A 14,999-nucleotide genomic window follows, 5' to 3' on the forward strand; every position below is an offset into this window, starting at 1 on the left:
ATACACACACACACACACATACGGAGAATTTTTATTCTTTGAATATAGATCCAGAAATTGTTTTTCCGGATTTGGGGTTTTTTTCTGCTTTCCCTCGCTCGGCTATCCTCTGCGTTCTTGCTCTCTCCCCCCTCCCTCCTTAACCCAACTCAGGTTGAAACTTTGCGGCGCACGTTCCCTTCACCCCCTTCAGGGATGGCTCTGAGCTCTCGCGCACACGCCTTCTCGGTGGAAGCTTTGGTGGGGAGAACCAGCAAAAGAAAACTGCAAGATCCAAGAGCGAAGGCGCAGCCTGAGTTACAGGAGAAAGAGGGCAGAGAGGAACAGGAGGAGAGAAGGAGCGGTGCAGCAAGGAAGAGCGAGCAACCCGGTGAGTAGCCCCATTCAACCCCGAAACCCTAAACCTGCCGCCGTGCTGAGTTGGATCTGCATCTCTCCGCCTGGCTCTGGGTGCTGCAGTCAGGCGGCAAGCCCTACTCACGGACGTTCTGGCCCAATCGGATAGCTGCGTTGGGTGCTGTGAGACATCTCTGGCACTTGGCAGAAACTTTCAGAGCTACCTGGGGCGCCTTTGCGTTGATTGGGAGGGTACTCATGCCTGTGGAGAACTGCGGTTTACCGACCCCCTCAAAGCTCTGAGAGCCGGAGGGTGACTGTTCCTCCGGACAGAAAGCAGCGCTCTTCCCCCGATCCTGAGGGGATCCTGTCTAGGATATGAACCGGCTCCAGGAGAGCGAAGACGGGCAAAACTAAAGGGACTCGCTGTTCACAGGGCGCGACCTGTCCCCCCACCCCCAAGGAGAGACCACAGAGGGTGTTGTGGGGAGCTGGGGGATTCCCCCGGCCAGGGTTCCTGGGGAGGGAACTAGGTTTGCCTACTCCAAGAGAGGCACCATCTAGAAGGGAGCGCGCGTGACCTTCGAATCTCTGTCAAACCCTGGGCATCTTTGTGTCCAACAGAAAAGCGACCCAAGACAGAACCTTCAACTACTCTCTCTGGCTGCGGTGGCGGCGGTGGCGCCGGCAACAGCCGCGAAAGTCTAGAAGAGAAAGATGCTATCCACGTGGAACTTCAAGGATCCGAGCTGTGGAAGCGATTCCATGACATTGGAACTGAGATGATCATTACCAAGGCGGGCAGGTTCGGTTCCGCCCAAGTTGTTCATAAGGGTCACACATCATTCGCACTTAATGTGCGGCTTTAGTAAGATGTGGAGTCACTGGTTTCAGGCTCTGATACCCCTCCCCCCTCCAATTCCCTGGCAGACACTAGGAAGCTAGGGCCCCCTCCATTGATCAGGCTAGGGTGTACTTGGCCCCACTAAGTGGCTCAGTTTTCCTGTCTTGTACACCTTGACTCCAAGAACTGACTCCTCCAGCTCTGACTTGGGTTGCATATGACAAAACTCAGATCTTCCCAGGCAGGTGCCAGATGCCGCCCCACATCTTAGGCTGTATTCAGACCTTTCAGTTACAGCCTCACAGGTATCAGTGGACAATATCTCCTCACCCAGGCTCCCAGCCCACTGTCCCTGTCCCTGTCCCTGTCCCAGGCCACTTTAAGGTGGCCCTTTCCTAAGGCAACTTTATGGATGAAGCAGCCCCGTCAGAGCAGCAGGGGGATGTTTTCGAATCTTCCTAATTTCAGCCTTTCCAAATCTGCCTCGCAGAAAATACCTCTGAAAATTCGAAGGAGAGGCAGATATTTTTCGCTCCTATTTTCTCTTCTGCAGCTTTTTATTATGATGGTGGAGGTGGAGGGAGGTGGACAAAATCTATGACATATTTTTCTTCACTCAGAAATCCTGGACTTTTTCAATCAAGCCTACAAAAATCTGTTCTTATGTAGCAAGAACCTGTCATGAAATGGAAAGGGTATTGTGACTCCCTTCTCTGTTCACTGGAGTCAGCATTTATCTACCACCCCTTCCCCTTCCAAACATGTCCAAAAAGCTCCTGGGTTAGGCTTTATTTTCTTTGCCACAGACGGATGTTCCCCTCAGTTCGAGTCAAGGTGAAAGGACTGGACCCAGGAAAACAGTACTACGTGGCCATCGATGTGGTACCGGTGGATTCCAAACGCTATAGGTAATTGGGCCCACAGGAGGACCTAGCTGGGGACAGGCAACCCTATATTGAGCCTTGCAACCTGAGTATTTTGAAAACTCTAACAGGAGGGTTGGGGATTTGTTGTCCCTGGGCTTTGGGAGTGGAATCTTCTCACTGAAATCGGGATTTAGAGTGAGAGAAGGGCAGATTTGTTAGTCACTCCCTGCCCCCACCCACCCATTCCTAGGCCTTGGGCAGCAATTGGTGTTTTAATGTACCGAGGAAGGGCGGGGGTCTCTGAAAACAACAAGGGCTCTAGCGGCCAAAGGGAAGTCAGAGGAGGGGGCAGGGAGAAGTTGGAGGCTCTAGGTGGGTTCCGACTTTGAGGATACTCTGGTTCTGAATTGCTTGTCTCTGGCAGCAGGCACCTGAAGCAATGCCCTGGTTATTAACCCTCACTCGTCTAGTGTGTCTGTTAGAACGCTGGGCGGGTCTCTCCTCCTCTCTCTAGCCTTTCGCCTGAAGCGGTAGTGAGGCCTGAGGGTGCTTAAAACCATTTTCTTTCTGTTTAAGCCTTTGATTTAGAGCAGAGTGAAACTACCCGAATTATTCTAAAACCAAGAGGTCCGTCCTTCCAGACTTAGCAACCTAGAGGCTCCAGGGGGCTGCGCTCTGCCTTAAAACTCTTAGCTAGGGGAATGTGCAGGAGCGAACCACACTAGGACTGTGTGGATGTTGCACTCAGTGGTGAGTGCCTGGCCCTCCAAAGAGACAGACTAGCTCACTGCCAGCGCTGGTTTTCACAGCAAAGGAGGAAGCTCAGCTCACCAGCCTGCTGGGTCCCTGGCTTGGAAACAAGCAGTGCTTTTTGCACTGCGGCTGGTTTGGGAATACCGCGCACAGATGAGAGGTTCCGATTGGAAACTGAAAATCAGCCCTGGCACAGCATGGGGCGGGATTCCCGAGGGTTTTCTGATGCGAAGACATTTTGACAAAAGGGCTTCAAACAGTAGGTTAGACGGACATCCTCCTCGCCGGTTTTCTTCCCCGACTCTCTTTTCCGATGCTTGTGGAGTTTTCCTGCGTCTCTGAGCGATAAAATGGGTCGGATCCATTCTCTTGCAGTTTCTTTGAGGAAATACAAACCAGACTCAGAAATCCCATGACATTTTACTCGCCCTGGCACTTCATTGTATTTTGATAACTTATGCTTACCTACAGTTTGTTTTCTGCCCTTGGATGCTCCTTGAAAATCAAGTTGGTTCTTCTGCTACTTGCCTTTGGGATCCGCGGGATAATCTTAAGCCAAGTTTTTAGAACCAAAACCCAACTACCTGCTTCCCTTATTCCTTGCTTTGGCCCGCTGTGCCTAACACCTCACTCCATGCCTTTCAGATACGTGTATCACAGCTCACAGTGGATGGTAGCTGGGAATACGGACCACTCGTGCATCACTCCCAGATTCTATGTCCACCCGGACTCGCCCTGCTCGGGAGAGACCTGGATGCGGCAGATCATCAGCTTCGACCGCGTGAAACTCACCAACAACGAGATGGACGACAAAGGCCACGTAAGTGAGCACGATCGATCCTTTTCCCTGAGGAGGGAGGTGCCAAGCTCCTTCCTGACAGGACCCTGGAGAAGTAGGTTTCTCTGAAATGCACATCTTGTACCCTATAGTGCCTGTCCAAGTAGTGAGTGTGTGAGTAAAATAGCCACTTTAGGGCTCCTGAAACGTTTGGCCTTTCAGAGTTGTGAAAGTTAGGGATGGTCAGCCACAGGAGTTTTAGGATCTAAAGAAATCCTTTTAAGTCAAAATGTCTGGTCAGGGAGAGTGGGAGGGAATGCATTCCCAGGGCTCTCAAACACCTTGGCTTCCTGGGGAATCACTGGGAATTCTGATTTCCCTTCTAGTAGTTCACACTGCTATCATGTGCGCACCTTCAGTGTGGTGTGATGCGGTGCCAGTATGCAAGCATGGAATCCCAGAACACAGTCTAGAAATCTCCCCCACAACCCACCCCCATGGAAGGCCTTTTCAGGTCCACTAATCTGGTCCTTCAACCTTCTTCCTGGGTGTGCTCAGCCCCCAAAGGAGAGAGGAGTCTCTAGGGATTAGGAGATGGAATTACCCCCCATATCCAGCCCTATCATTTACTGCCCTGGAAATCTGCAGCAGGCAATCACATTAAGGTGACAGTTCTATGTCCCATGATCACCCACAGAGGGAAACACAAAAGGGTCCCAATCTGGAAATACAACCATTCCTGGTGGAAACAGCAGAAGTTCCTTGCTGGGGAAACGTTTCGCCTCTGTTGGGGGCCAAATAGCACAACAAAGGTCCTCTTGAGTGTCTACCGGGGCCTCCCCAGTTTAGCTTCACATTTGTCTAGCACTGGGGACTGTCTGAGAGGGGGCAAGTGTTAGGAAGGGGAAGTTAGTTTTTCTGGCAGCATTTGATTTTTTCTCCTCCAGATCATTCTGCAGTCCATGCATAAGTACAAACCTCGTGTGCACGTGATGGAGCAAGACAGCAGGGTTGACCTGTCCCGAATTCAGTCTCTGCCTGCTGAAGGGATCAAAACGTTCTCCTTTAAAGAAACGGAATTCACTACAGTGACTGCTTACCAGAACCAGCAGGTAAACCTGGCCAGGACTCAGGGCAGTGGGAATGGCCCCAGAGGAACTTTGAGATGGAGGCAGCTTCACTCTATGGACTACATTTTTGACAATTCAGAAAATTCATGGCTCTCTTGCACTGCCATTAAGTCATGTTTGCTAATAAATTGTGTGGATCTGATGTTAGAAAGGAAAGCACAGCAAAGTGAGCAAAGAGAAAACAGTCTAATCATTCCAAATATTACTTATCAATATGATTACGTTTATTCAAGGTGTCGCACTACAGGTTGCAAAGTCTTTGGTGGTTACTGTAACAATTATAAGCAATAGTGACAGTCTTGTTACTAAGAACACTGTATCTTTCTCTCCCTTTTGAATCCATAGATTACCAAACTGAAAATAGACAGGAATCCTTTTGCTAAAGGATTTAGAGATCCTGGAAGAAACAGGTAAGCAACCTAACAATCACACCTACTATTTATGTACACTTTTTCACAAGTATTAAAGATAAGGAAACTGACTCTAAGTTCTGCAATTAGTAGGTGTTAGGGTAAGAACCAGATGTTTCGTCTCTAAAATCTTACCTTTCTCACACTCTCTCCTACTCACTTTTAAGGTAGTGCTTATTCTAGAACTCTGGGTTTGACTGAATTTTTTTCAAAATTCTAGATATAAAAGAGAAATATTTCAGATCATCATTCATAAAAGATGTTAGAAAATCACTCAGAAGTTCATGTAAATCATTATTTTTAGGAGTTGCATTCTGAAGTTGCTGAAAGTTGAATTTCTTTTTTAGGGGTGTATTGGATGGGCTTTTAGAAACCTACCCATGGAGGCCTTCTCTCACTCTGGATTTTAAAACCTTTGGTGCAGATACACAAAGTAAGATAACTTGTAAATTTTCTACATATTAAGGGCATAAAAACAGCCAGAAACCTGAACCAAATACTTCACAAGGGGATAACTACAACCCAGAAAATGTGTGTTTACAAACAAGTGGATGTGTATGTACCTGGATAAGGAGATAAGATGTAAAAAGGGCAAGAAGTTGTTATGAAGGAAGAGGGTAGAGCTGTGATAATGGGGACTTCCTGACATCTGTCTTCTTAAGTTATCTTATATCCTGAAAATACTAGATAACATTCAGATCCCCGAGAACTTCTCTCTGTCTCATACTCAAGATCTGCCTGTGGTGCATGTTTTGGCCTCATTTGTAAATACGTTAGCTATTAAAATGAATATTTTGTATTTTATTAGAAACTTGAAGCATACGTTAGAGTGATTTCTATTAAATTACACTGTCCCTTAGGTATAATTTTCCTTTTTTTGACAGTGGGAAAGTAAATGCTGCACATAATACTAAGATCACTATTAATTTCATTAACATAAGCTTTTCAAATATTTATAAGATATTTGTTCCCAGGACCTTATATGACTACATGATAATAATACTAAGTAGATAATTTGGTCTCTGTGATAGAAAAATAACAGAAGTAAATATCTTCCTTTACTATTATAACTAATAATAAACTGAAGAATTTTTATTTGCCAGCAATATGAATTTTTTAGCCTTAATTCAAGGTATCATTATAGAGCAAATCATCAACATTATAGTTGGGTTGAGCTTTACATGATGCCATAAAAATCAATTGAAAGATGAAGAAATCAAATCTAAGCATTTGGTGAGACATTTCACTGTACTACTGTATTGATGTGGTTTAGGGAATTACATATGAAAATATGAACACATATTTTGCAAAATCAATTAACTAATAGCATCTAGACAGCATGCTTTTAAAATATTGAAGCCAAAAATATGTATTAATAAAGGAAAAATGTTAAAGATGATCATTAATGTATAATTTAAAATAGTGTTTTAAAAGATGTCCAGTATGCTCTCAAATTTCAAACAAAAGGAGTACCAACTTTAAAGATTTGTTTATTTGTTTCAAAGTCAGAGTTAGAGACAGAGAGAGAGAGAGAGACAGAGAGAGAGAGAGTGAGAGAGGGAAGGAGAAAAAGAGAGAGAGAAGAAGCTCTTTCATCCACTGATTCAGTCCTCAGTTGGCCATCATGGCCAGCACTGGGCCAGGCTGAAGCCAAGACCCAGGAGCTTCATCTGGGTCTGCCGAATGGGGCGAAAACACCTGAGCCATCTTTTGCTGCTTTTCCCAGGCCATTACCAGGGAGATGGCTCGAAAGTGGAGCAGCTGGAACACGAACTATTGCCTATATGAGATGCCAAGGTTGCAAGTGGCAGCTTCACCAGCTAAGCCACAACGTCGTCCCCAGGAGTATCAATTTTTAAAATGTTTGAATGTTTTATTATAAAAGATACTTACCAACCTGTTTATAAGAAATAATCTATGTATACATAAACAAAATAAAAAAGAATAAAACAGCAACACCAAAAAACTTCATTAAATCCATTCAATAACTGATTGTTTTATTTAATTCAAACATTTACAAAAATAGTTAAGATTCTAGATTTTCCTAGAACTTATAATTATCCCTAGTTTTAGTAGATTCTAGAAAACCATAAAAGAATTGTATCAAATATCACTGATACAAACTCTTCCATTCACTTCTTGATGTCTCTTAACTTGTAAAATTGCCTCAAACTCTTGATACAGTGTGACATGGAAGTCTCTCCATCCATAATTCTCATATAAGAAAAATTTAAGAATAATGCTTCTAAATGTGCTGTTTTCATTTATACAAGTTTATTTTCATGTACACTGACATTTTATTAAACTGGAGCATTCTATAGAATCCAAAACAAGCAATCCATTTGTTCAATCTGTTTAACAACTTATTTTATAATATTTTAAAGTTTAAAAATATAAAGCTAGTCTGGATTTATAAGATGTAATTGACTCCTGATCTTATTATAATTGGATTTCTTCTGTAATTCTTTGATTAAGTATGTTTCAAGTGCCTAGTACACTCTGAGCATAGTGAAAGCTCAATACCTGATAAAATACCATGCTAAAAGTAATCATGGTAGTAGCAGAGATACTCTACTCAACTTTGAATAAGTAATGAGCATGTCCTTTGTCACACTAGCTAAAAGAGCTTTGAAATTGCATGGACAATTAATCTAAAAATGAAATGGGTGGTGATGGATATGATTACTGATCCTACTGGGACATTAAGTTCATTGTTCATTGACTGAACTGTCATTCACAGGTGGAAGCAGTGGCTCATCTCCAGTGACGTCTAGTGGAGGGGCTCCTTCTCCTTTGAACTCCTTACTTTCTCCACCTTGCTCTCCACCAACGTTTCACTTACCTACAAGCTCCCTTGGAATGCCCTGTCCAGAGACATACTTGCACAATATCAACTTGCCCCTTTGCTACAAAATTTGTCCAGCTGATTTTTGGCGACAGCAACCTTTTGTCTTACCTACTTCTGAAAGGCTAGCAAGCAGCAACAGTTCTCACCCTTTAGCCCCATTCATGATGGAAGTGCCCATGTTATCTTCTCTGGGGGTTGTCGGTTCAAAAAGTGGTTCATCTGAAGACTTCAATGGGCAGTGTCTTCAAACATCTAATTCTTCCAGTCAAATGTTGTGTGGATTACAGGCATCTGGAAACATTTTCCCACCCAACTCCATTGCCCGAGAAGCACTCAGTTGCTCTTTCCATCCTCCCTATGGCTTTTATAGGTATAACTTCTCTATGCCATCTAGACTGGTAAATGCTGCCAACCATCTCAAAGTGAATGACAACAGTCAAGTTTCTTTTAGAGAAAGCAAATGTAATCATGCTCATTGGCATTCAACAATTAACCATTGTCTTTAATGGAACAGTCAATTTCTAATACAATTACATGTAAGCACATATTTTCTTTATTTGTAGCCAAAGAAAGATCAACTGCTATTGAACTTAAAAAGCTTCATAACCAGACAACATTGCTCTGTTAAGTTTTTAAAGTGCCTTATCTAATGTTCACAAGAAGTTGAGTATACACTCAAATGTGACTTGAAGAATCTCTGATTACAGAGGCCTTGGGCTTCAAAATAAGAAACTCGGTAAATATTATTTGATGAGAGAGCCCTCCAGTGAAATTGATGTCAAGTGATGGGCTCTCCAATTATGGTGAGGCCAGTTTACCATACCAACTTTTTTTTAATGTATTGACAATAACCAAGAGACGTATGTCATTCCTGTGAAAGCGGTGAAACAATTTCAGTCTCATTAATGAAGATTGGCTTCATTGTGATTATCTATCAGAGTTATTGTAGAAGAAAATTTAATTGCCTTATACATTTATACTTTGCTATTGAAGGAAATACTAATTTCAAGGTACAAATAAGGAAATAAACTTTCTAGAATTATTTTTATTAATCCATGTAGCCTAAGAACTATTTAATCCTGAAGGAGCACAAAGATTAAAAGAAAAGTAAACTATTCTAAATAAATGTAATCTTTTATTTCTTTTTCCGATGATCATTCCTAGATGAAGCTTGTTTACTTACTCCTTTAACAAACTTGATATTTAAAAACAAATTTTAAAAAAATAAATGATTATAGTTCTCAGAAAAGATTAAGAAACTATGGCTTGAAGAAGGAAACTACATTTGAGACTATAATTATGAAGATAGAATTACATGAGTATAATTTAATTCCACTCTTGTGTATCAATAGCATTAAATTAGACAAGATAAAAGTAGAATAAGTAACACAAAGTTCAAAATTTTTCTTTCATGAGATCCTAAAATTCTGAACAGAATTATGAACTACAACCTATATATAAAATCTGTATGTCTTCTACATAAATCAGATTGTAATTTTTTATGCCAGTAACTCTAGCCATTTTATTAATTCAAGGGCCTTAATATCACAATGACATGACTTGACTTTTGATAATTTACCCAAACTGCTAAACTGAGTTTTCAAGATTTTCCTAAATAAATTAGGAAGAACATATAAGTATTATTTATTTTGTTCAAATGGTTATTTAATCCAAAATATGCCTTATAAATGTGCCCTGCTATGTATTCATAAAAATTATATGTTCTTCACTCTTGGAAATATGGATATAATAGCACACAGTTTTCAAAATAATTATTCTAGTCAAGAAGAAATATTTGTGGCCTATACATAGTAGGTATCTGTTACAAAGGTCTTTAAGGCATAATAAATTTGTTAAAACAGGATTAAAAGCAACAAGCACACGTTACCTTTGTCTACTCCAGAACAGGAAATCTGTAGGCTAACTTCAATCAGTGTAATAATTATGAGGTTTTTTTAGCAGAAACTCCCGTGTCAGATTATACTGAAACTTACTCCGAGGGTTTAAAAGGAAGAACCTCAGTAATTGATGAGAAAGTATCTAATTGAACAATTAAGAAAATCTGTTTTTTTAAAGAATTATTTAAGAAAGGCATTAATTTTATAGATAGTATAGAATACATATAGCCCATGCTTTATGTTTCAGATAGATTTGCTGTGTATTTCCCACTTAAAACTGATAATATGGAATTATATTGATAATGATGATTAATATAAAAAATCAAAGTCTGAATGCTAGAAGCTAGGTATGTATATATCTTAAACTATTTTATCTCATTTTTATAAACTATCATTTCACACATTTAATTGAAAAAGTACCCAATGAAAAGCCTTCACATAAAATTAGGCTTGGAAGAAACTTCAAGAGGTTTAGCAAATAATCCCTGCTTCTGAGAAAGTTATAAATCTGTAGAAATTAGTAAATAACTAATTAATACACATAGTTATATAATACCCTTAATTTTTCTGTTTGAAGAAATTCCTACTTCTTAACTCTGCAAAACCCGAGTAACTTGTTAAATTGACTCTCTGGTGGCAGAATAAAAAAATGTGATAGAATACTATCACTTTGAACTGAATGAACTAAACATTAGGTTTGATTTAAAAGCCTACAAAAATCAAAAGGTACTTAGACAAAATGTGAAATAGTTAACAAGTGAAAGTGGCCAAATTATACTTAATAGGCCTCTAAATCTACTAATTAAAACCTCTATTTCCATATAGTTTGACCACACATATATGAGTACCCCCTCCCTCTTTTGAAAGAAAATATTTTTATTCAGGTAACTAAGTTGATAAAGTCTGATTCTTAATCTGACTTGCCCATATGACTTAACCCAAGAAAATCTAGGGAAAAAGCAAACTTTGCCTCAATTCTGTAAAATTTCTAAAATAAGTCAGAAAACACGTTACCTTATGCTTGCACAATGCTCAATCAAGCTCAGACTTGTAGTCAGATTCCTTGGTCAGGAAGGTAATATTTTGTGAAGCAGTCAGTCACGCTAAAATTAAGAACTGAAAATTTGAACCTGGTTGTAAAACTCGTGTCTAAGTGGATAGATAGATCTATTAATTACATTTTAAAGAGAGATATATAACTACTGGTAACACAACCTAGGGCATCAAACTCTTCGATACTATTATTTCTTTTCACTATACAGAATAGCTAAGCCCTCTGGAGATTACATTTTAAAGTGCGATATAGAACTTCAGGTTTTACATAGTTTTAGAGCCTTCAAACTCATTTCACTGTTCCTATTCACTGCACTATGAAAATGAAGAGGTTTACTTTTCCTGAGCTATGAAAATAGAAGTTAAGGATATTTCACTACTATTAGGCATGAGTTGCACATATGTCTTGGAATGGACATGACTTCATTCTTTTGTGAGGATGAAGCATGTCTGTGGCATGAAAATAAATGAAGAATTAGAATCTGCAAGTGATGAGTCAGTGAATCAGTCTGAACCATCAGAGTCCTATGCGTTGACAACCTGACAAGGTGCCAACAACAAATAAAGACAAGCATCTGTATCAGACATTGTGGAAGATTTCCTTTTCATTCTCCTAATCATTTATGTTATATACCTTGGAGAAAATCACACTACACATAAAGCAGGTAATATGTACCTTATACGTAGTCCTTGTATAATGCTGAGCCAGAACATGGCAGAAGTAAATGTTTTTATAAATATTAAAATAACATTTATAAAATTCTACATGCATGTTAATGACGAATTTAGATGCTTTGAGACAATAGTCATAGTGTGTGTATCCAGTTGATATTTCCTTGTTGAATCTCACTAGAAGTCTTTTCCCTATCTGAATGTGCAGTTTGATAAATTGTATATGTCACACTATAATATTAATATACACTGGGTACCTCCAAAAGCTCATGGAAAATTGAATTAAAAGATAGTCTGCTGTGGTGCAAAAAATGGGATTCATGCATAGTTACTTCATAAGACACACTTTGCATGAACGTTTTGAAGACCTCTCATGTATATGGGAATATATAACACCAGTTGGGTATTAGTTTAATTTTACTCTTAAATAATTTACACTGTGTTGCCTTTCCTCCCTTTGCTTCCTAAAAATAGATGCTTCAAACAACGTCTACTCCTTGCATACATATACTATAAATTACATATACTAATGTGGAAAGGTAAATTTGAATATACTTAGGAATGTCTAGTTGCATGTATTGTGGTATGTGAATTGAATTAACTGGTTAGAAGTACAATGTTTTTACACCAATTTAGAGATATGCTGCCATTGTGCTGAAAAATTTTCAATTAGCCAAAATAACAATAATATCCTGGTATACAGCAACAGTTTACCAGTTGATTTCACTGGAATTTAGCATGTTTTTTGGAGCAGTTTCAAACAAACCAAATGCATAGCTTAGGCATTAGTGGCAACTGCTTTGATATAAGTGCCTTGGTATACATATAATCTTCTTAGGTTTGGACTGCAATTAAATGATAATTTGTATTAAAGCTGTACAAATAAACATGGTGTGGATGGCAACATAAAACAGAACAAATAGATACATAGAACATTTGAAACATATCCAGTATTAAAACTATTTACATGTGTGGTGCTGGCCAACTTTTGACATGCTGTTTCAATAAAATATTGAGAGGAAAGACTAGTATCATTTCCTTTCAAAGTTTCAAATGTTCATGTTTACAAATTTGTACTGCACATTAATATGTAAACATACATTATGGTAAGCAGATGTACAGAGAATAGTTACAGGATATTTCTATTCAGTTGAAATGCCTATTGGTTTTATTTTTGAAGTACCTAAAAGAGATATACCATTTAATGCTAAATACAATAGAAAACCTTGAAATAACAGTACAGTAAGTTGTATCACTAAAGTTCTTAAATTATCTTATTTGTTATTGTTAAATATAACAGAATTTTTTTTGGATTTGTAATAAAGTACAAATGACATTTCAGTTGTAGAAATTTTATAAAGAATTCAGAATATTGAACAAAAAAGGAATAAAATCACGAGTTTATATTGAAAAATGTTTAATATCTTTAAAGGGCTTTTCATTAAGTATATATTTAGTGCATTTTTATTTTTATGGTAATTGTTACGAAAATACTGATGCTTTAATAATTTACATTTCTTTAAATTTTGCCTAAAATTGAATTTTCATATATCTTCTGTGACACAAAGATTTTGTGACCTTCTTACTAATTATACTAATATCTAATCATATTGATTTTCTGCTTTATTGAATCTTGAAAATTTTAGAAAAATTGCTTTCATAGTAACACAAACCTACATAGACTTTCTATTGGTTCTTTAACAGAAACCCATACATAGGTCAAATAGTATTTGGTAGATTAATAGCTTTGTTTTGCAAAACCCAGTTTGGATCCTCTTCAAATCGTGACGCTAGGCAAGAGAAATAACTGTTTGACAAAAATGTCATCACTTTATAACCTGTCATCATGACTCTTTTCTGTAGTTGTAACCTTAGTGAAGCAGAGGTGGAGATGAGGTGTCACATTACAAAAGGATCTGTGGGCCACAGCACCACGCATATGGGATTAGGATAAATTAATCCAGTGTTTTCACTCAAGTGCTCTAGCCAAATTCAGCACTTCTCTGAGTGTGATGAATCAGGGCAGTTGCCCTGAGCCTTTGGCTAATCAAGATACATCTTGGAGTGGACAGTTGGGGTGAGTGCTCAAGTTAATACTAACAAAAACCTGAAACTTTTTACACATAAATTATTTTATATTTTCATTTAGTTGTCCATTGGGAATGTATCTCCTACTAGACTACGGGAGTGGAAGAAAGCGTAATTTCAAAAATAATATATTTATTTTCCAACTTCTAAAAATTTATATGCATTTTACCGAAAACTGAAATACATAAGAAGCAAACAACACAAAAAAGATACTTAGCCATATACAGTTTAGTCATTGTGTATGTCTACATACAATTAAGCATACACTTTATGTGACTGAGGTTACACAGTACAGATAACATTTTATCATATGTCATGAATATTATGAATTCAAGGTTCAGGCTGAGCTGGGAGATGGAAACTAAACTCAGGATTCCCACACGAGTGACAGGAACCCAAGAACTTGAGCCATCACTTCCTGCTTTAGCAGGAAGCTGGAGTGGAGCTGTATCTCCAACACAGGTACTACAATACAGGATGAAGGCATCTTCACTGCTAGGCTAAATGCTGGTCCCTCACACACTAAATCAAGCTAACAGGATAGAAATGTAATCCTATCCTTTCACAAGGACATGTTTTCTTAAAAGACAGAAATTGCAACAGGCCTCTGGATAAAGATGTTGAGAGCGTTACAGTTAAAATACTGCATTCCTTTAATGCTCAATTAAAAATGAGACATGAAGCAATAGCATGCAATAAACATAATGTGGCTTCTAAGAAAATTTGCTATGGGAAAACTACTATTAAAATATTAGTGAGAAGATAAGTTTTCAACGAATTGCATTCCATGGTATGGGTGTACTGCAGTTTATTAATCCATGAATGAACATATTAAGTAATTTCCAGGTGAAATCCACAATTCATTTTGTGTTAAGTTTTATATGTTATGTTTTCTGTAAGGTATGAGTATTAAATTGAGGCTTTTCCTTATTTTTTAATTTGTGGCCTATGGATATTCAAGTATGTCAACATAATTCATTGAATTCCCTACTCCCCTGATCCACTGAATGTTGAACATTACATTGCTTCTGTGCCTTTGTAAAAAAATCAGTGGAGCATATTTGCATGGGTTTATTTCCGGGCTCTCTATATTGTTTCATTGATACATGTTTCTAGCTCTCTGCCAAATACCATGTTGCCTTAATTATAATAGCTACATAATAATTCATAACATCAGGTAGCATAATTTTTCCCACTTAATTTTTTTGCAAAAGTATTTTGACTATGCTGATTCTTGCTTTCCTTCTGCATATTTTTATAATAAATTTCACTAAGTCTGTGAGAAACATTGATGAGATTTTGATAGGAATTCCTTTAAATCTA

General features: G+C 38.6%; 1 protein-coding gene across 1 annotated transcript; it reads left to right on the forward strand.

Annotated features, from left to right (window-relative positions):
• The first annotated feature begins 195 nt into the window (after positions 1-195).
• On the forward strand, positions 196-8,471 carry TBX22 (T-box transcription factor 22). The gene is made up of 8 exons (XM_062184137.1): positions 196-370; positions 961-1,141; positions 1,987-2,088; positions 3,445-3,619; positions 4,525-4,689; positions 5,053-5,117; positions 5,465-5,550; positions 7,858-8,471. The coding sequence occupies exons 1-8, from the start codon at positions 196-198 to the stop codon at positions 8,469-8,471; spliced, it is 1,563 nt and encodes a 520-aa protein (XP_062040121.1).
• Positions 8,472-14,999: the final 6,528 nt, after the last annotated feature.

This window comes from Lepus europaeus, chromosome X (genome assembly GCF_033115175.1).
Source record: "Lepus europaeus isolate LE1 chromosome X, mLepTim1.pri, whole genome shotgun sequence".
NCBI lineage: Eukaryota > Metazoa > Chordata > Mammalia > Lagomorpha > Leporidae > Lepus > Lepus europaeus.